General features: G+C 31.2%; 1 protein-coding gene across 1 annotated transcript; it reads right to left on the reverse strand.

Moving 5' to 3' along the window:
• Window positions 1-8,030: 8,030 nt before the first annotated feature.
• Window positions 8,031-12,033, reverse strand: LOC116116104. Its single transcript, XM_031402212.1, has 6 exons — window positions 10,532-12,033; window positions 10,348-10,429; window positions 10,121-10,187; window positions 9,175-9,360; window positions 9,005-9,065; window positions 8,031-8,622 (listed from the first exon to the last, which is right to left on the reverse strand). Exons 1-6 carry the CDS (start codon window positions 11,790-11,792, stop codon window positions 8,417-8,419), a joined length of 1,863 nt encoding a protein of 620 aa, XP_031258072.1. The 5' UTR covers window positions 11,793-12,033; the 3' UTR covers window positions 8,031-8,416.
• Between the last annotated feature and the right edge of the window lie 10,611 nt (window positions 12,034-22,644).

Here is a 22,644-nt window from a genome sequence, read left to right on the forward strand (position 1 = left end):
CATTTCCTTTTGCATACCCACCAGGCCCTGAAAATCTCCTTTATCTTAAATCCAGCTAATTACAGCTAAAACAACAAACAAAGTTTTAGCCCTATCAATAGCCAACAGATCAAAATTGTCCCGTCGCAATCAAAATCACTTTCCCGGAATTTTTCCTCCAATAACAATAGCTACCCTTAAAAGGGTTTTCCTTGAATTATCAATATCTCAAACTTACAAGGAGAAAAAAAAAATATACCATAATGAGTTTCACAGACAAACCAGAGAATGCCTTGTGTAATGTAGGAATCAAATAGAGCCAAAATAAAAAGAGAGTGGCCCCAACTCAAAACAACCCATTTACAATACACAAACAAAGGCCACAGTTATCAGCAACAACATTACATTACCTCACAGATTGATTACCTATAAGAAACTAAAACCAATGCAGAAAACTGTAAAAAGGAATCAGTGTTTTTCTGCAGATCCAAGAAAGAGATAGATAAATGATAAATGCCTGTGTGTTTGAAAGACAGCTAGAAGCCTAGAAGAGAAAGGAAGGTCGGTCTGTCATAATATCGTAAATATGTGTTCCAAAGAAGAAAAAAACAATTTTTTGAAAGGCAAAACTGTAAAAGAGTTGGCAAAACCAAAACAAAATTGTTATTTCATTTTTTATTTTCATGTACGCTGGAAGAAAGAGAGTGTTTTTGTGGGTCTGAGACGCTGATGTTTTCCAATCACAGAAGCATGTGGGATGAGTATGTGAGTGGGTCTAAATTGTCTGCATGGTCATGTGCTTTTGTCAGCATAAAAGAGAGAGAGAGAGAAAGATTAATTATCAACTGGAAAGTCTTCAGAGACAATTGTCAGCTGCCCATTTCCACATTACCCTTCTCTAGATTTTCTTTTCTTTTCTTTCTTTCATTTATTAACCTTAATCTTCAACTACTCCAAAAGTACATGTACCAACTTTTTGCCAAATAATTATCATCTCAACTCTCTTCTATACTCAACTCTTTCTTTTACATGATACAATGGAATTACCAGAGAATTCTACAACATGGATAAACTGTTCATCCCTTTATGATGACTAAGATTGATTACAGAATGATAATAATAAAAATGATATGGAAATGAAAAGGATTTCAACATGAGTAGTTGAACAACTTGCGCAAGTGGAAGTTACATTATAAAGTTTGTATAACTGGGAAACATGCATGCCTTGTACATTGTTCCATAAGTTTGACCATTTCTGCCATGGATTTTCTCAGAAGTATATCAGCCTGGACTTCCAGGAATAAAATAATGGAATTATTCCCAAATATTTCTTATAAAAGTACTGCCTGGAAACATGACCATTCCCTATCCTCCAATCGAACTAAGAATCTTTACTTTGGGAGAATTGACTGGTGAGCAGAATGAGCTTGAGAGCATAACTCAAAGACCAAAAAGAATAAGACTACAAATTTGTATTAGGTAGAGAATTTCATACCACATAAAATTTTAAGGTGAGTAGGTAAAAAAATGAGACCACTCTTTCACAATATTTTGAAAGGGTCTGCATTTTGAGTTGAAGCTGGCCCTCCATTGGGATCATGTTAAGTGATTCTTTACATGCTACAAGAATAATATAAGTGAACAAAGGCCATTAACAAAAAGACAAACAAACAAATAAAGGGAATTAAAGATTAAACAACTTAGGATTATTTTAAAATGTGCATTAAAAGCATACATTAAAGATATATTAATTATTTTATTCACCTAATATTTTCTGTTTCAGAAATTATTTTCATTATAGAGCAGTCCCTAAATTAGCATAGAATTAATGGTGAAAATGGGTAAAAAGGGAAGTTCTAATCCAATAATGAGACCAGGTCACAATAAAATGAAACTAAAAAGGGTGCAAATTGTTAATTCTCAAACTTTAGTTTGAGAAAGTAGTTGGTGAATAATACAATAAAATTGATGATAAAAACAAAACCAACCATACGTGGAGACCATTATGTCCAAAATCAAGAACTCCTAACCCCCTATTTTCCCATCTTTTTCAATCAATTATTTAATTATTCAAGAATGATTGATTCCAAAACTCAAAAGAGGGTATTTTGGTAATTTCAGAAGCTCAATAACAAGTTTAATACTTATGTTAGGTATTTACTCAATGGCTGCTGTCCTTGCAACGTGTAGGTTGTATTATCAGGGGTACCAAAAATTTATAATAATAATAATAGAAGCGTAATGCAGAAACTGGGAATTCTTTGTCAGATTCCGTAGCCACATGGTTGCCCACCACCACTCTTATGTTTTGTCAAACTCTTGCCTCCATTTCACCATGTTCAAATCAGAATGTTTTATCTTTCAATATGATGAAAACATTATTGATTTTTGGTAACCAGGGTATATAGGTTAACTTGTGCAAACCTGAACTAATTATTAGGGTTTATTGAATACCCTATAAGTCCAAGGACCAGGTAAGTCACGAAGTGGTAGGTGGTACTAAGGTTCAAACTCAGAAACTCGATGAAATGAGCAAACCTCTTTTACCATCAGACCAACCTCTTGAATTTACAATTTTAAAATATGTGTATAATCTGACAAAGGTTGAAGATGATATGATTACGAAGATTTAATAAGGATAAACATTTCAATTTTTGTAGGCATGATTTTGTTTGTATTAGATAGAAACAAGAAAATACAAGCCAAAAAGTGACATAATATAGTGAGCATCTTCATGAGATTTGTGTGGTGTTGCATCATTTCTTAAAGGTAATAAATGCTTATAAAAAGAAGTGGATATTGACTATGCAATCTTGTCTTATTTATATGCTCAAGAATATGACATGCCGACTTCATTTTCCTCTATGTTTAACATAATCTACATTTAATTTAACTTTTAAAAGTTTGAATGTTTTTTTTTTTTTTTTTTTTGGTTAAAATCTAAACTCTCATTACTTGATACCAGCAGATATTAAAAGATAAAATTTTACAACTTTCAATATGGTAAGGTTATGTCATAGAAATCACTTCTGAGTGGCTCAACAGTCAACCAAGACTCTTGGGTATATTACTCAAGAAGTTTTGAGTTTGATCCACTTGGATTATTAATAGGGTGGTCACACCAGAGATCTACCCAACTATCAACTTTAGGATTTTAGGGGATTAGTTGATGTGTGCACAAGCTAAACCGAACACCCTTGGTCACTAGAATAAAAAAAGGAAGGGAGGAAAAGGCAAGAGTGGATGATCTCCGTATAGGTTGAAGTGGTTAAAAAGGTGATGGGGATTGAGGAAGATGTACGCCCACATGCAAAAATAATAAACATGTGGTATGCTTCAACTCCATTAGGCAAAACCAACAAACATATCTCAATCATCATAAACCATATTCGAAGAAACCAAATAATATCCACTCTTTCCATTAAATTTCACCTTCCTTGATTGCCACAGTATGCCTTTCTTTTTAACACAAATTCATGCCCATCTCCCTCCCCCACCCAAATCATTATTTGTACACATCAATGAGTGAGTGGGATCAAACCCAACCCTTTTGAAAGTTTATCCAATCAATAATGTTTTCAGGATTGAGTGAAGATGAAAAAATTTGGGTTTCTTCCCAATTAAGTTTCTTGTAAATACAAGCTTGGGAAACAAGGNTTAAAAAGGTGATGGGGATTGAGGAAGATGTACGCCCACATGCAAAAATAATAAACATGTGGTATGCTTCAACTCCATTAGGCAAAACCAACAAACATATCTCAATCATCATAAACCATATTCGAAGAAACCAAATAATATCCACTCTTTCCATTAAATTTCACCTTCCTTGATTGCCACAGTATGCCTTTCTTTTTAACACAAATTCATGCCCATCTCCCTCCCCCACCCAAATCATTATTTGTACACATCAATGAGTGAGTGGGATCAAACCCACCCCTTTTGAAAGTTTATCCAATCAATAATGTTTTCAGGATTGAGTGAAGATGAAAAAATTTGGGTTTCTTCCCAATTAAGTTTCTTGTAAATACAAGCTTGGGAAACAAGGAAAGTGATTGTTGAAGTGAAAAGCTACCGAGTTGTAAACTATATAATTAATCCCACTAATGATGTATCCTTAAAGTGTTAATGATTATGTTTTAAGTAATTGAATGGAAGATTAGTGTAATCATCTTTCACCAATGAAATTGAAGAAAGTTGGCTTTGGTCAATACAATGTCAAAAGGGTTTAACATATGAATCAATGGGGGGGTTAGGAAATTGAATTAGGGTTTCTTGAAGAATTGGGTAAAGCCAAGTCATGCAATCAAATTGCCAGGTTATCAAAATCTAAAAGCATCTAAGGGCACATGCCTCCAAAGGGGTTTGATAATTAAACAAACCCATTTCATGAATTAATGAATCAAGTGCCTAACAACCATACCTTAATTATCTTCCTCAATTACTAGAGTTTAATGGGCTTTTCTCTTAGCTGTAAAGGGGCCCAAGCATTCTATTTTTGTTAGTTATTATGGTGGGCCAAAAATATGTCCTGGTGGGCCCTTTGAGCTGTGAAATTTTTTAAACTATTAAGGCATGATCATAACTACCCTCTAAAATAGGTTAAGGCACATGGAAACTTGTATAATTGGTATCTTCTCCTTCCTACAAACATACAATACAGGGCAACTGCACATGAGATCTAGCTCAAATTATAAGGGTGTCTAAATATAATACAAACTCATTTTGAAGTTGAATTTATTTTGCATCATTGAGTTGTTAAGCTGTTATGATGTATATATGTGATTGAACAGTGGACACTCTCTTCCATTGAATTAGCTTTTTGGAAGTGAGTTTTACTCACACACATTTATTGTGGTATCACAGTCATGTTTGTAGGTGATGGCGGATTAAAAGTTTAATTTGTCTCATATTTTGCCTAGTTGATGGACTTTAGGACTATTATAATGTAAATATGTATTTGAAGAATGGTGTTGGTATTAGTTTGTATGTTTTATATTAGATTATTATTCATTTTATTCATATGGGCATGTAAAGAGAGAAGTTTTTTTTTTTTGGTAACTAAGGTGTCTGGGCCAGCTTACGTGTATCTTAACTAATCCCCGAAGTCCATTGAACACCTTACAAGCCCAAAAAATAAAACAAACCACAATGTTATTGTGGTAAAGGGTCTCAATGTTTGAACCCAAGAACTCAAGAAAGAGAGCAAACCTCCTTGATTGCCAAGCCAACTTCTTGGGGTTAAAAGGAGAAAAGTTGTTGAACTATTATAATGCACATATATGTATTGAAGGAGTGGTGTCAATATTAGTTTGTACAGTAAAACATTTCTATAGTGATACTCTATATAGGAATATACTCTACATAGTCATAAAAAATTTTAGTCCAAATTTGGGATAGTTATAAATAAGAATAAACTCTGCATTGTAATAAGTTATAATTTTTCTAATTCCCGCCTTAAGGAAAGTTGCCTCTACATAGTAATAATTATATATATATTACAAAAAAAAAAATTATATATGTTATGTAAAATTAAAAGTTTAAAATGAAATAAAATATTTATTTAAAATTGTTTGGGACAATGATTTATGTTTTAAAATTGTTATCACATATTTTACCTTACAAGTACATAATAGCTTGTTAGCATGGATATCTTCTTGTTGAAGCCAAAATATTTTTAGTTTCTTAAACATGTTTAGAGTTTCATGGCACAAGACTTTTTGTATTTCTGTATTATTATCCTTATGATTATTTTCTTTCTCTTCTTGTCTAATTGCAACAATGATTTCTCATTTGGTTAAAGTATACACGATTTGTTGTTCATTTGGATAATCAAAGAAGACATTAATATCTATTCAATTTGTGTAATGAATTTGTCGAATCTAATCATTCAATTTTATAGTGACTCTTTTATTCTTCTCATCTACTTCATTTGTAACTTACAATTCATTAACATTAGTGGTCCTAATTTTGTAGCGCTTAAAACTATTGACATTTGTCTGTGGCTTCACATTAATTGACCATGCATTAACTGTATTTACAGTTCCATCAATGTCATTTTTTTTTCTAGTTCTAAGAAACGATCTTTTATCTGTTTTAAAAGTAAGTAATTGAAACGCTGTATTGAAATCCTAATATTACAAAAATATGAATTGAAATCCTAATACTATACTATTAAAACATGAATTATAAAATAAGAAATCAAAACTATAATTTTTGTAACTACACCTCCATTAAGTTATAACCTCTTTATAGTAATAAAATTAGTTAATCCCAACATTATGACTATAGAAAGGTTTTACTGTATTTGTAGCATTGTTATTATTGGGGTGTGTAAAGAGTGTGGTTGGGTCACAAAAGTTACTTTCAAACACTCAACATATACCAACTAGTTCAATGAAGAAGATGATGGTGACAGTGAAGAATATGGCAGAGCAATAAGCGGATTTCATGGACCAAACTATGGTTTGCTACTTTGACTTCCATTATTTTTGCCAGCTGATATGATGCCATGCAGGGCTAAAGTTTGCTTGAGACTGTAGTTAAGTCATTCTAGAGGGAATAGAAAATAGAGAAAAAGGAGAAGAATCAATGTAGCATTAACTATTGACTACTACAAGCAACCGATTGACAGTAGGTGCTCTAAATTCACCATTAATGTTGTCTACAACACTCTGCACAAGCAGATCATAAAGAGGGAGAAAGGGATTACCTGATTTCCAATTTGAAATATTAAAAATACTGAAGATATACTATTTTAGGTATAACTTAAAAATATAGTTTTGTGCACGACTATCTTTCAACATGCAAAACAATATTCACCAATTACATCATTATATGGACTTATGTTTTAATAACTAAGCCAGGGTGAAACCCGACAAAGTGACCAGTTCTAGGTTGATCGATTGAACCGATAGGTCAAACCGGTGTCTCAAGGTTTGAAATTCAATAAAAATACCCTTAAAAACTATAAGTCCTTATAGATTTGAAATCTTGTAAAACACCCCAAACACTACCGTCGACATCAACAGTCCAAGCCAAATAGAGCATGTTTCCGACGACGACAACACTCCCCATCACCATGAAAACACTTCCCTCAGCCTCCTGAGCAAAACCCATCTCACCCCTCCCCCGTTTGATTAACCAATCGCCGACAACAGGCTGTTGTTTTAGCCGATTGAGTTTTGCCTTTTCCAGCAATTCACTCACCAAAATCACTCCCTTCACCACCTTTAGACTCATCGGCACTCTCTCTCTCCAAAAACCCCAACATAATTGTCGTCGAATGGTGTCCATAATCTTCTCATTGAAATTACTTTAATAATCTACAAAGGTGTTGAAGTTGTTACCATGTGTATCAAAGATTAATGATTTCACAAAATGCGAAATTAAAGACGACTAATCGTTGACCTTTAATTTGTTTTTAAAAACTTTAAGATATCCATGCCAAAAAAAATTCATTAGACTACTATTTTTTCCTTCTATTCTTTTTGGTATCATGCAACACAGTGTTACTATACTAGCATCTTATTTGCTTTCAGACCCACAAGCATTTTTCATGACAGACTTTTATGAAACAATTCATATGTGCTTCATATGTACGAAACAAAGGCAATTACTATGAAAGAAGCTGAAGAACAAACAATATCTTAAATCATAATTGAAAATGTTAGGATCCTACATTGAGGAAAAAGCTGCGGACATGTGGTTTATCAAGGCGTGGACACCCTTTCTTGACAAACCAATTTTTCAAAGAGAATTCTATCCAAACCTATAAAGAGACCACTGTCCAACCCAATTTCTATCAAAAACCCACTTCCCAACCCAATTCTTATTAATTTGAGAATGGGTTCCTATCAAAGATTAAACAAGAAATTTCTATTGTCACATCAAAACCTTGTGTACTGCATGATTGGAAAGCGAGTGTAGAGAAGATTAAACCACAACCAAAAACTTTTATCTTGTTAGTAAAACACTTGGAGGCAAATCAAACAAAATGATACAACTCCATCTGAGCTCTTTGCTCACAACATTTGTGAAGAAAAATCAGTGTATTACTTTAAACAATAAAGAACGTGTGATAAAAATTCAGAATCAAGGGCTCTGTGACAACAAGAATGTATTCATCTCCGGGTGGATGCCACCCGGTACAATTTCACCTATGGTTATTGGACCAAAAGCAAATCCAATGTGATAAAAAACTTAAATAATCAATCAATCTCAGTGAGTTTCTGTATTCTCCTTAAAATTGCCGGCTATGGTGAATATCCTGGATTAGTTTGCTACATCACAGAATATCCTAGAAATAGCTTGATTATTTATTATTATTATTATTATTTTTTTTTTTTTTTTTTTGGGTAACTGGTAGAAGTAGCTTGATTATTGTCACTGGGGATCAGAAACAATTTGGGAAAGTGTTTGCTGGGGTATTTGGTGATCTTCATGCTTCATTGGTATTAACAAGGGAAGTATTGCCAACGTTATGAGATGGGCTTGACATGGTGCAGAATACCTGACTATAGTAACTCCAATGTGGATTTGATTCATTAATAGGTGGTTGACCAAATGGATTTTGTCTAACAAATTCTTGAACATTCTCAGCATGAGATAACCGTTCCAGATATTCCCGAATATCACCACCAGGTCCTGTTGTGAAACATATTAGTGCTCATATCAGTAGGCATAGTAGCCAAAAATACACAATAAAAAAAATTGCAGATAAGGAAATGCATGAACTTGAATAAGATTTAAGCAACTGCAATAATAGAAAATAATGCAAGTCACAGCAAACCAATAGAATTGTCACTCCATAACTGGAGACCAAATGCAATATAACAAATGACGATAAGAGAAGATATGCACAAGGGGCAAAGTTCAACTTAAAGAAACATAAGCAAGATGAATCCCAACTGGCTATCCTTTCTTCCTGTTGTCAATTCGGCTAAAGCCCGTAAAGTGATCTACCAGTTGGTATACCGCATATTTTAAAAAGCAGAAAACACTACATTAACGTTTGATAATGGCTCACCTAATGATTTATCTTTAGTATGCCAGTACTGGTATGAATAGGGAAATATTGCAGTGTAAGCCTAAACAAGAAGTGATAAATAGAAGATTAGCATCATAATTAGAATATAATTAAAGTTTTAAACAAGTGATAGCTCAAATGAGATAGCAGAAATGTAGTTTGATACTAACTGGATTGCATAGGGCCTTATATGGTGAATCATCCACCAACAAAGTGTTTGTTTCCTTATACTCGCCCTTTCTCCATGGAAGCCCAGGCTCGGCTTTCACCCACAACTTTTTTAACTCCTTGAGAACCAGGGGTTTATTCTTATTCTCAATTGCAGTAAGCCCTGTTTTACTACAGTGGGATGCATCCTGCACGTAGAGATTCATCAGCTATTAAAGGAACTCAAATGTGGTTGGCTAGATAATTGTTATTATGAATGCAGCAGAATAAAAAAAAAAAAAAAAGAAAAAAGAACCGCAGATATCAAAGTAACATCATATTCAGAAGATGTCCTCGAAAAACACCATAATTACACGGAAATACACTGAAGCACTAGTTTAAAGTGAATGAAACCAGCCTATTAAAACTGAAAGTGTCTTATATTGATTGAGACAATGATCTTTTAATTTAAACCCAAAAGTATCTACCATTTTCCTCTTTTGAAAGCATCTTCAGAAGGAAAAACCCGAAATACTACAGAATCTATTAAATAGTGATGTTATAGAACCATAGACATACTATCAGATACTGTCAATAGTGAAGCAGTACAAGCTGATTAAATTATGTTGAGTTTTAGGGTCACATGAAAGTATTGCCCCAACCCCAAAGCAAATGCATGCACACGTACATAAATTGAAAAAGAGAGAGGAAAGCAACAAAAGTTTATGAGAGTGGCATAGGAGGGACATACACAATTTACAGAAATACTACATATAGAGTTGGATTTCCTAGTTTGGGTCCTTTGAGATATTCTGACTGTAACTGACGGGAAATAAAAGTATGTTCTCACTAAATGCATATATGCTTTTTATTTTTTTTTTATTATAACACACACTTGAGTTTTGTCACTGGTAATTGGTGACATTTAGATCATAGCAGGCCATAAGAAGAGATGATAAAATGGATTACCCAACAGAAAAGCAAACGATGTTTGAAATCACCCAGAAGAAATTGAACTGCTCTCTCAACATTCCTCCTACAAGACATTGAGAAACATACTAAAGGCATGTTGTGGATTATAAACCATTGCTTATTTTCGGTAGAAAAAGTGCAAGGAAATACTTTTGAAAGAAAAACTCATACTACGAAAAAGTAAATGGAGGAATAACTACAATCAGTCACAGATTGAAGAATACTTGATTCTTGAGGTCCAAATTCCCACATTGAATCTCTCAAAGCAAAATAGGAGAAAGTCGCGACAATGTGGCCTCTTAAACACTGGAAAGACACAAAAAAATCATGTTAGAGTTAATGAATGACATAATATTAAAACTGATTTAAACATGTCAACTAGAACAACTACTTAATTTCAAATTTCACCTGCTTTCCGTGATGCTACATAGTCTGGCTTCCATCCCTTACCAACAGGGTGTTGAGTAATGGCTGCAAGAATTCCATTTATATCAAGTACAAGAAGCTTCTTTTTAGAATGGCCAATACATGCTCTTATTGGAATAGAGTGAGATGAATGTTGACTATTGTCTTCTTTATTAGTTTCATTTACTGAACAATCATCTTTTATTACAACCATATGTGATGAAGGAGCTATTTCTTTGGTCTTGGTCTCTAACTTCACATTCTTCGGCTTTAGATGCTTGCAGAAAGTATCATGATCAGATATATTATCAGAAGTTTTTTCTTTGGAACCAGATGAACTTTCAACAGAACCACCATCCTTACAAGATGCAGTCTGCACTTTAATCTGGATCTCACCTGCCTTCTCTATGTTTTTCTCTTGAAGATGCTCTTCAAGTAGCACAGACACATTCTTCATTAAACTATCTTCAGTAACAACCTTTTGCAAATTCTTCATTTTCATTTTTTTCTCACTATCCTTGCATGCAGGTTGACCCTCTAAACTGTTAACAGAGGCTTCCTTCATCTCAATATCTCCCAAGACGTGTGCTGGGGCAGCATTCTCCACTTCTATTACTCTATCTAACTTATTCTCTATTAGGTCAACTGTATGGGCTTCTTCTGAATGGTCAAATAAAGTATCTCTTCTACCATCCTTTATGCAGTCTGAACTATTAACCGAAGACTTAGAGGATTTTCTCTTTCTCTTCCTATGATAGGTCTTAGCATCGCTTCGTTCACGAGAAACAATATCATTCTCAGAAGGAAGATCTTGTTTCCCCATCAAATTTGTACTTTTCAGAGAATCACTTTGATTTCTAGAGAGGCGTAAATCTCCCTTCATTGAAGCCAAATCCAACTCTCCTGGAGCAATTTTCACATCCTCTTTTCCAAAATGCTCAGCATTAGCCATTTGTAGATTAGCTGGACTACAATTTTCAGAGGCCTTCTGACCATCATTCTGCTTATTACTCTCATTCTTTTCCAGACACAAACTGAAATCCTCATTAGGTTGTTTCTCCACTGAGACATTGCTTGAGCATATGTTGACTGGCAGCTGTAAAGATGAATCCCTTTCTGGAAACATATCTGTTGTCACAGAATCATTAAGATTCTCCTTCTTTTTCTTTTTTCTCATCCTCTTTCTCAGCAGACGACTCAAATTCATCGGGCCTATTATAACAGGAGTAGCCACCAACTCCATCTTTGTGCTTGTATCAAACATACCCTCTACTTCACCGGTTGCAGTTTCAGGAACCTTCTTTACGCTCACATCTACAGAAGCTTCTGTTCCTAAGGAAGCAGTAATTGTTTCAGAAGTAACTTCCTGAAGATTAACATCTATATAATCAGTTTTTGGAGCATTAAGCCTCTTTTTCTTCTTCAGCCTCTTCTTCTTTTTCTCATTATGCAAACAATCCAAACTGGAATTAGATTGTGCCCCTATGAAACCAGACTCTGAACCAACTTTAANCTCTCTCTCTCTCTCTCTCTCTCTCTCTCTATATATATATATATAATGAATACCTGTCTTGATTGATCGACACGTAACACATTTTGTAAGCTCTAGAATTGCTCAATTTTGACAAATTGGATTGACAAACCAATTAAATTGTACTCTCTTGACATGTTGGATTGATATTTATTGTTTCATATATAATTATTAATTAATTAAAAAAGGGGATCTGTATTAATAATTAATAATAATAATACAGGTGCATTGCATTGACATTTCAAAGATATGCATTAATAACAAGTATATAGGTGTATTGGATTGCTATTACTAATTGTGGTTTAATGACATCTTTCCAGGATTGCTATCTATAATTATATAAGTGCATTGTATTGACATTGGAAAACTTTCTTCTCTCTCTCTCTCTCTCTCTCTCTCTCTCTCTATATATATATATATATAAAGCTGAATATCCATCTTGGTTGATCGACACGTGGCACATTTTGGAAGCTCTAAAATTGTTCCATTTTAACACATTTGATTAACAACTAGCATTTGTGGTTTAATGAGCCCAATCAAATTGCTTCATCTTGACACATTGAGTTTGTATTTATTGTTCTATCTTCACATGTTGAATTTGTATTAATAATTAATAAAAAATGTATTAAAAATTAATAATAATACTAATTATATAGGTGTATTGAATTAACATTTCAAATGTCTAACTATAACGACACTTTAGATTTGTGATTGCCATCTGGTTGAATTTTATTGGTGACGATATAGACAATATTAATTGCTGCATTGGTATTTCAAAGTTGGATATATGGTTTAATGAGATATTAATGCACTGCATTGATATTCCAATAACAATAATATAGGTGCATTGCATTGGCATTCCAAAGCTGTAACTATTTTAACGGGTTGGATGTGCATTAATAACAAGTATACAGATGCATTGGATTGCTATTAATAATTCTGGTTTAATTACATATGTTTATGATTGCTATTAATAATTATATATGTGCATTGTATTGACATTGCAAACTTTTTTTCATATTTAATTGTGTTGGTATTCAAAAAGTCTAAATAAGGGGTTATAAAATGGGTGTATGTTCAATTGTATATTATCATAATATGTTAGTTGGTGTCAACAATATGTCTGGTCTTTTGTTAATTGTTTATAGGTCATGTTAGTTTGTGTCAATAATACACATATTCTTCATGATTTTGTTAATTGATGGTTTTTTATTTATTTATGTCTTTGTTGTTGTTTACAGGTCAAAGATTCATGAATTGACATAGAATAAAGGCAGGATGTCCAATTGACATTTTCAAATGAGTTGTTATTTTGATTCGTTCTTCTGAACTGTAAGTATATCTTCTAACTATTTTTAATACGAAATCATAAGTACATCTCCTAACTATTTTAACGATTATTATTTGATTGAATAATTGTTTTTATTTGGTCTATCTATTTGAATGATTAATTATGTTAGTCATGTCGAACGGTAAGTGTATTCCTTAACAATTTTAATATGAAAATTAATTAACTTTTGTTGATTTCGTTTTCAAGTAACAATTGTTATACGAATGAATAATTATTTCTTAATAATCTTAACATGAAGATCAATTAAATTTTGTTATGTTTGTTTTCAAGGAAATGCTCATGTACTTTACTAAGATCAAATCGAGAATGATCCTATTGTCAGCCGAACTGTGAGTATGTGTCATATCTATATTAGTAAAAACAATTCATTTGTGTTGAATATGTTTTCTGTAAAAACATTCATGTATTTTAATTTGTTATATGAATGATTAATTGTTTATGTCCTACTGATGTGCGAATATATATATTAAATGAATTAATTTTGGCTGATTCTGTTTTCCAATTAATAGGTGTTATTTGAAATATTTCTTATCAGTCCTAATATGATAATCCCTTAAATTTGGGTTAAGTAAACCATTCATTTTATCGTCACATGCATTTTAGTTTCCACTGAACAATCAGTAGTAAATTTACTCTAATTGATGAGAGGTTTGAATCTCTAGAAACTAGAAAGATAGAGCTTTAATTTGATATATTATACGTTTAATTTGGATAAATTTAGCCTTACTTCCAAACCATTCATTTTATCTTCACATACATTTTGGTTTCCCTTGTTTCTCGATTTCCACTAAACAATAAGTAGTAAATTGGTTATAACTTACTCAATAAAAATCCAATTGATGAGCGGTTTGAATCTTTAAAAACTAGAAAGATAAAGCTTTAATTTGATATATTATACGATGAATTTCGATAACTATAGACCTGCGGCTGAACCATTTATTTTATCCCCACACATATAAAACTAATTCAATTTTAGTGATGACAAAGGAAACAAAGATTGATATGTAGTTTTAATTGTATTTGTTATATCTCTTTTTGTTGATATTTTTTTATGTTACATACATATATCAAAAACAGATTGTTATTGAATATAACAAATTTTATTTGTATCACAAATATCATTTGATGTTTGTTGTCGAACCATATAGTTTCAGTAAACCATTTGTAATATGCCGAACCATTATTATTATCCTTAAAGGAAAACAAATATTGATATGTAGTTTTAATTGTAATTGTTCTATCTCTTTTTGTTGATATCTTTTTATGTTACATACATATATCATGAAAAGAGGTTGTTGCTGAATATAACTAATTTCATTTATTTAACAAATATCAACTGATGTTTGATGCTGAATCATGTAGCTTTAGTAAACCATTCATTTTATCATCACACACGTTTAGGTTTTCACTGAACAATCAGTAGTAAATTGATCATAACTTGCTTAATAAAAATCCAATTGATGAGAGATTTGAATCATTAAAAACTAGATAGGCAAGGCTTTAATTTGATAAATTATACGCTTAAATTGGATAATTATAGCCCCACTGTCGAACTATTCCTTTTATCATTACATACATTTTAGTTTTCCCTATTTCTCGATTTTTACTGAATAGTTAGTAGTAAATTAGTCATAACGTGCTCAATAAAAATCCAATTGATGAGCGGTTTAATATTTGGAAATTAGAAAGATTGAGCTTTAATTTGATATATGATATGATGAATTTAGATAACTATAAACCTGCTACCGAACCATTCATTTTATCGTCCCACACATAAAACAAATTCAATTTTAGTGATGACAAAATAAAATAAATATTGATACGTAGTTTTAATTGTACTTGTTCTATCTCTTTTTGTTGATTTTTGAATTGATTTTTTGTTTGGTTTGTGGGTTTTGTGGGTTTTACGATTATCTTCTTTCTTTATGATGCTATCATCCAATGCTTTTTTGGTTATATGTGGTGGTCAATTCTATTTGCAGCAAATAAATTTGTCAAGGACCTTTATCTTCATGGTTTCTTCAATGCTTCAATTAAGTTGCCTTCATATTATACTGTTAGAGTTGTTGTTACTTTCTATGTGAGTTCTCTTTTCAACATTCTTAATTTTTTTTTTATTTCTAAAATAATAATAATAAAAATAATTCACTTTCTCTTCTCAACAGTCAAAATTAGTTTTTTCCTTTGGCTCTGCAAGTCTCTTGCTAAAAAGTTCACATTTTTTAACAAGGTTTCTCTTTCTCTGATTGATTTATAGACTTATCAATAATACCCAATGGGTTATCTTGCAAATTTTTTTACTTTTCTTGATAAAGTTTTAAACTTTGGTTGCAAATATCAAATGGTGACATATTTGAGAAGAACCATGATGATATAGACTTCGAGGTCAATTTGTGGATATTTTATTTATTGATTTTTTAATCATCAATTCAATATAATATGAACTTCAATATAGAAAATATATATTTAAAACACAAAAAAACCAATAATAATGTAAAAAAAATATAATAAACATGTCCGCGTAATGCAACTTGAAAATGAATATAAGTTATAGAAATTGCAGAAAGTCAATATATATTTTAAGTTTAAATAGTTGATCTTGATAATATTAAGATGATATTAAATATTATACACGATTCACTATAAAATACTGACATCGAATATCAAAGATATGTCTGTATAGATAATATCAATTGTACAAGGTGATGATCTTGAAAATATAATTAGACCATATAATATTCAGGTGATTTTCTGAAGTTTGATGAATGATTTAATAACATCTACCTATAATTGATATTAATAATTATATAGGTATAATTATTAATTTTATCTTAATACAACTTTGTATGTATATACAATTTATATTTACTTTAAAATTTGTATAATTTAACAATTATTATGTCTTAATCTAATTAGTTTATTTTGTTAGAATAAATTTATTTACAATCTATTTCAAAAACATTAAATAAACATACTTACGTAACCCGCAAGCCCCATGTCTAGTTGTAATATACCAGTGATAATCAAATCAAAATACCGAATGGTATAATTTAAGACTTTTAATGATAAAAAAAAAATAAAAAATTAACTCTAATTTAATATTCCAAATGTTTAAAAAAAATGACATTCAGAATTTTTTTTTTTATAAAATATTGACATTAGTAACTTTGAATTTTATAAAATTACCTTGTATTTAATTTTGGGGTCTGGTAGATTATTTGAAAAATGTTATTCTAAAAAATTATTTTAAGTTGAATTAAATTGGATTAAATCGAATAGGATAAGATTATAAGAATTTGTTTGGTATAATATCTTAAAATTTTATCCGGATAAAATGTTGAATAGTTGTTTGATACATTTTTGGAACAATAATGCTGCGGACACCGACGCTTTGTATCGAAGTGTTAAACCGAACGACGTGTCACCTGAGTCAGACGAGCCACGTAGCACGTTAAGAAATATTTCGCGAATGAATGGTCGTCCATCAAATATGGACGGTCGTCCATTTTTATTGGACCGTCGTTCATTTGAAATGGACGGGCATCATTACTTATTGGATGGGAGTCCACCTATAAGGATGCTCGTTCATAGTTTAAATTAAAAAAATTTGATAACAAAGATCATAGACGTTCGTTCATATATTATAGACGGACATCCCTATTTAATGGACGGGCGTGTTTAAATTAAAAAAACAAACAAACAAACAAACAAAAGTAATGGATGGGCGTCTCTCTTAGATGGATGCCCGTCCATTTTCTTCCATTAAACAGGGACTCTGCTCTACAACAGAATCTCCACTTTCCCGCAATGTTCCTTCTATTTTCTTCTTCTAAACTCCTATTTCTATTTACTTTCAAACACAAACACTAAGTAAATAAAAGTTCATCACTTGAACTGCATACATCAATAGAGGGTCCACCATCTGTAATAAAAAATAAAGTAAAGAAACATGTGTCATGTATACATCAATGCAGTTAAGGGGTCCACCATCTGAAATAAAAAATAAAGTAAAGAAACAAGTGTCATGAATGTTCATAGACTTTGGCTAAAAGAATGAGATTACTTTTGTTTTCAATTTTTTTTTAATTGAAATAATGGATGGGCGTCCATCTAATAGGGACGTATGTCAATTAAGTAGGGACGCTCGTCTATAATATATGGACGGGCATCCATGAATTTTTTATTAAAATTTTTTAATTTAAATTATGGACGGGCGTCGTTATAGGTGGACTCCCATCCATTTCAAATGAACGATCGTCCAATAAAAATGGACGGTCGTCCATATTTGATGGACGGCCGTTCATTCGCGAAATATTACTTAACGTGTTATGTGGCTTGTTTGACTCAGGTGACATGTCGTTTGGTTTAATATTTCGGTGCAAAACGTCGGTGTCTGTAGCATTCTTCTTTTTGGAAAACATTTTTTGAAAATATTTATATTATTTTAACCCCTTACATTTGTTAATTTAACTAAACACCCTCATAATAAAACTTTAAAAATTAACTAAAACGACAACCAAAATCTGGCCGTTAACGGCTAGATCTGGTTAGAATCTAACCGTAGATATGGCCATTTTTTAAAACGGTAAGATTGGCACACGACCAACTAGATCCGACCGGTCATGCATTGTTTTGACGCCAACGACCGCCGACTGACGGTGGTTACTAGCAGACGATGATGGTGTTGGGTAGATTAATTTTCAAATTGGAATGAATGAAAAGTAATTGTTTTTAGTTAAATAGAGTTGAAAAAAATTGTTTTAAGTTGAATAGAATATGATAATAGAAAACAAGTCCCCCTCTTTTCATTGTCAATAACAAAAATCTTATTTGATTCCGATTAATTTTCAGAATAATGATGTCAATAAACAAATAAACACATATTCTGTTTTTTTATGCAAGGAAGATAATAAAAAAAAAAAAAAAATTCAAAAGTGAAACAGAAAGGGCTTTATTCAGAAATTTATGGGCTATTTGTATCCCAGTTGTCATTTTTCGAGAAAATTACCCATCAATTAATTAAAAAAATCAGTACTTTAGGGTGCGTTTGGTTTATTATTTTGGATAAGATTTTTTGAATAATATTGGATAGTTAAATAGAAGAATATTACGAGGTAAAATTTAAAATTTATGAAAAAGCCTCTAAGTTTACTAATTTAATTAAACACCCTAATATATAAAATGACAAAAATACCCCCACCACCTGTAGCGTCAGATTCCAACCACCACCGCCAGAATCTGGTCGAAAAATTTCATTACGACACAGACCGATCAGATCTGTGTCGTAATACGTCGCTATGGCCTTTTCCGGCCAGATGAAAAGGCCAAATCTACGACTAAATATTGTTTTTATTATAAATTTATAATCTTAAATAACACAAGTTACACAACAATATTAATACATAAGAAGTTCGACTGCTGTCATGTCACTGCAAACTAAAAGAAATTGAACAATAAATAGTTAAAAACTACCCAAAAAATAATTTACTTTCTTTCGCTTTTGCAGTTATTGCACATTATACACCAAACAAAGCCACCATCTTCATTTTCAAAGAAACATACATACATGTTTTGGTACTTCCTCAGAACTCGGCTGAGGTTGGAAACTGCTATTTTCAAAATTACTGTTTGTTTAACTATCATTCATACTATTCTCAAATAATTGCTATTATATTTTTTTAATTATTTTAAACTTCTTAAGTTTATTAATTTAATTAAATACCCTTAAAAAAAATTTTAAATTAATAAAAACACCGTCACCCATCCAAATTTGTCAAATTCCAGCCCCATCACCAAAATATGGTTAGAATCTAGTATTGGCATACTACTGATTGGATCTGCTAATAGTATATCGATCTATCAATTTTCGTCCAGATCTAGTCGCCAATGACGGTCAATCTTTTGGCCGTCGTTAACGACTAAAACTGGTCAGATCTGGTCATAGATCTGGCATTTTTCAGCCAGATCCACTGGTATCTAGCTGAAAAATGTCATCTCGTGCACGACCAGCCAGATCCAGCCGATCTTGTACCGATACGGCGACTCCGCCACCCTCCAGCGGTGGTGGCCAGCTACCAGAATTTAATGGGTGAATGGGGGTGTTTTGTAATTTTTAATGTTTTATACGGGGTTTTCAGTTGTTTACACAACTTAGAAGAGTGTTTTTGTTATTTTTAAATCCTATCTCGTTATTCCCACCCAACTCTAAAATTATCAAAAATACTATCCAAAATACTAAAACAACACACATGATATTCTTTTGGTTTTTGTATAAGTGAGAATACAATATATTATATATAATATATATATATATATATATAATATATATATTATAAAGCTGAATATCCATCTTGGTTGATCGACACGTGGCACATTTTGGAAGCTCTAAAATTGTTCCATTTTAACACATTTGATTAACAACTAGCATTTGTGGTTTAATGAGCCCAATCAAATTGCTTCATCTTGACACATTAGTTTGTATTTATTGTTCTATCTTCACATGTTGATTGTATTAATTTAATAAAAAATGTATTAAAAATTAATAATAATACTAATTATATAGGTGTATTGAATTAACATTTCAAATGTCTAACTATAACGACACTTTAGATTTGTGATGCCATCTGGTTGAATTTTATTGGTGACGATATGACAATATTAATTGCTGCATTGGTATTTCAAAGTTGGATATTGGTTTAATGAGATATTAATGCACTGCATTGATATTCCAATAACATAATATAGGTGCATTGCATTGGCATTCCAAGCTGTAACATTTTAACGGTTTGGAGTGTTCATTATAACAAGTATACAGATGCATTGGATCTATTAATAATTCTGTTTAATTACATATGTTTATGATTGCTATTAATAATTATATATTGCATGTATTGACATTGCAAACTTTTTTTCATATTTAATTGTGTTGGTATTCAAAAAGTCTAATAAGGGTTATAAATGGGTGTATGTTCAATTGTATATTATCATAATATGTTAGTTGTGTCAAAATATGTCTGGTCTTTGTTAATTGTTTATAGGTCATGTTAGTTTGTGTCAATAATACACATATTCTTCATGATTTTGTTAATTGATGTTTTTTATTTATATGTCTTTGTTGTTGTTTACAGGTCAAAGATTCATGAATTGACATAGAATAAAGGCAGGATGTCCAATTGACATTTCAAATGAGTTGTTATTTTGATTCGTTCTTCTGAACTGTAAGTATATCTTCTAACTATTTTAATACGAAATCATAAGTACATCTCCTAATATTTAAGATTATTATTTGATTGAATAATTGTTTTTATTGGTCATCTATTTGAATGATATTATGTTAGTCATGCGAACGGTAAGTGTATTCCTTAACAATTTTAATATGAAAATTAATTAATTTTGTTGATTTCGTTTTCAAGTAACATTGTTATACGAATGAATAATTATTCTTAATAATCTTAACATGAAGATCAATTAAATTTTGTTATGTTTGTTTTCAAAGAAATGCTCATGTACTTTACTAAGATCAAATCGAAGATGATCCTATTGTCAGCGAACTGTGAGTATGTGTCATATCTATATAGTGAAAAACAGTTCATTTGTGTTGAATATGTTTTCTGTAAAAAATTCTGTATTTTAATTTGTTATATGAATGATTAATTGTTTATGTCCTACTGATGTGCGAATATATATATTAAATGAATTAATTTTGGCTGATTTTTTCCATTAATAGGTGTTATTTGAAATTTTCTTATCAGTCCTAATATGATAATCCCTTAATTTGGGTTAAGTAAACCATTCATTTTATCGTCAATGCATTTAGTTTCCACTGAACAATCAGTAGTAAATGTTACTCTAATTGATGAGAGGTTTGAATCTCTAGAAACTAGAAAGATAGGAGCTTTAATTTGATATATTATACGTTAATTTGGATAAATTTAGCCTACTTCCAAACATTCTTTTATCTTCACAACATTTTGGTTTCCTTGTTTCTCGATTCATAAACAATAAGTAGTAAATTGTTATAACTTACTCAATAAAAATCCAATTGATGAGCGTTTGAATCTTTAAAAACTAGAAAGATAAAGCTTTAATTTGATATATTATACGATGAATTTCGATAACTAGAGACTGCAGCTGAACCATTCATTTTATCCCCACACATATAAAACAATTCAATTTTAGTGATGACAAAGGAAACAAAGATTATATGTAGTTTTAATTGTATTTGTTATATCTCTTTTTGTGATATTTTTTTATGTTACATACATATATCAAAAACAGTTGTTATGAATATAACAAATTTTATTTGTATCACAAATATCATTGATGTTTGTTGTCGAACCATATAGTTCAGTAAACCATTTGTAATATGCCGAACCATTATTATTATCCTTAAGGAAAACAAATATTGATATGTAGTTTTAATTGTAATTGTTCTATCTCTTTTTGTTGATATTTTTTTATGTACATACATATATCATGAAAAGAGTTGTTCTGAATATAACTAATTTCATTTATTAACAAATATAACTGATGTTTGATGTGAATCATGTAGCTTTAGTAAACCATTCATTTTCATCACACACGTTTAGGTTTTCACTGAACAATCTAGTAAATTGATATAACTTGCTTAATAAAAATCCAATTGGATGAAGATTTGAATCATTAAAAACTAGATAGGCAGGCTTTAATTTGATAAATTACGCTTAAATTGGATATTATAGCCCCACTGTCGAACTATTCCTTTTCATCACAACATTTTAGTTTTCCCTATTTCTCGATTTTTACTGAATAGTAGTAGTAAATTAGTCATAACGTCTCAATAAAAATCATTTGAGCGGTTTAATATTTGAAATTAGAAAGATGAGCTTTAATTTGATATATGATATGATGAATTTATATAACTATAAACCTGCTACCGAACCATTCATTTTATCGTCACACATAAAACAAATTCAATTTTAGTGATGAAAAATAAAAAAATATTGATAGTAGTTTTAATTGTACTTGTTCTATCTCTTTTGTTGATTTTTGATTGATTTTTGTTGGTTTGTGGTTTGGGGTTTTACATTATCTTCTTTCTTTAGATGCTATCATCCAATGCTTTTTTGGTTATAGTGGTGGTCAATTTATTTGCAGCAAATATTTTGTCAAGGACCTTTATCTTCATGGTTTCTTCAATGCTTCAATTAAGTTGCTTATATTATACTGTTAGTTTGTGTTACTTTCTATGTGAGT

The sequence above is a fragment of the Pistacia vera genome, unplaced genomic scaffold, assembly GCF_008641045.1.
Source record: "Pistacia vera cultivar Batoury unplaced genomic scaffold, PisVer_v2 Contig760, whole genome shotgun sequence".
NCBI lineage: Eukaryota > Viridiplantae > Streptophyta > Magnoliopsida > Sapindales > Anacardiaceae > Pistacia > Pistacia vera.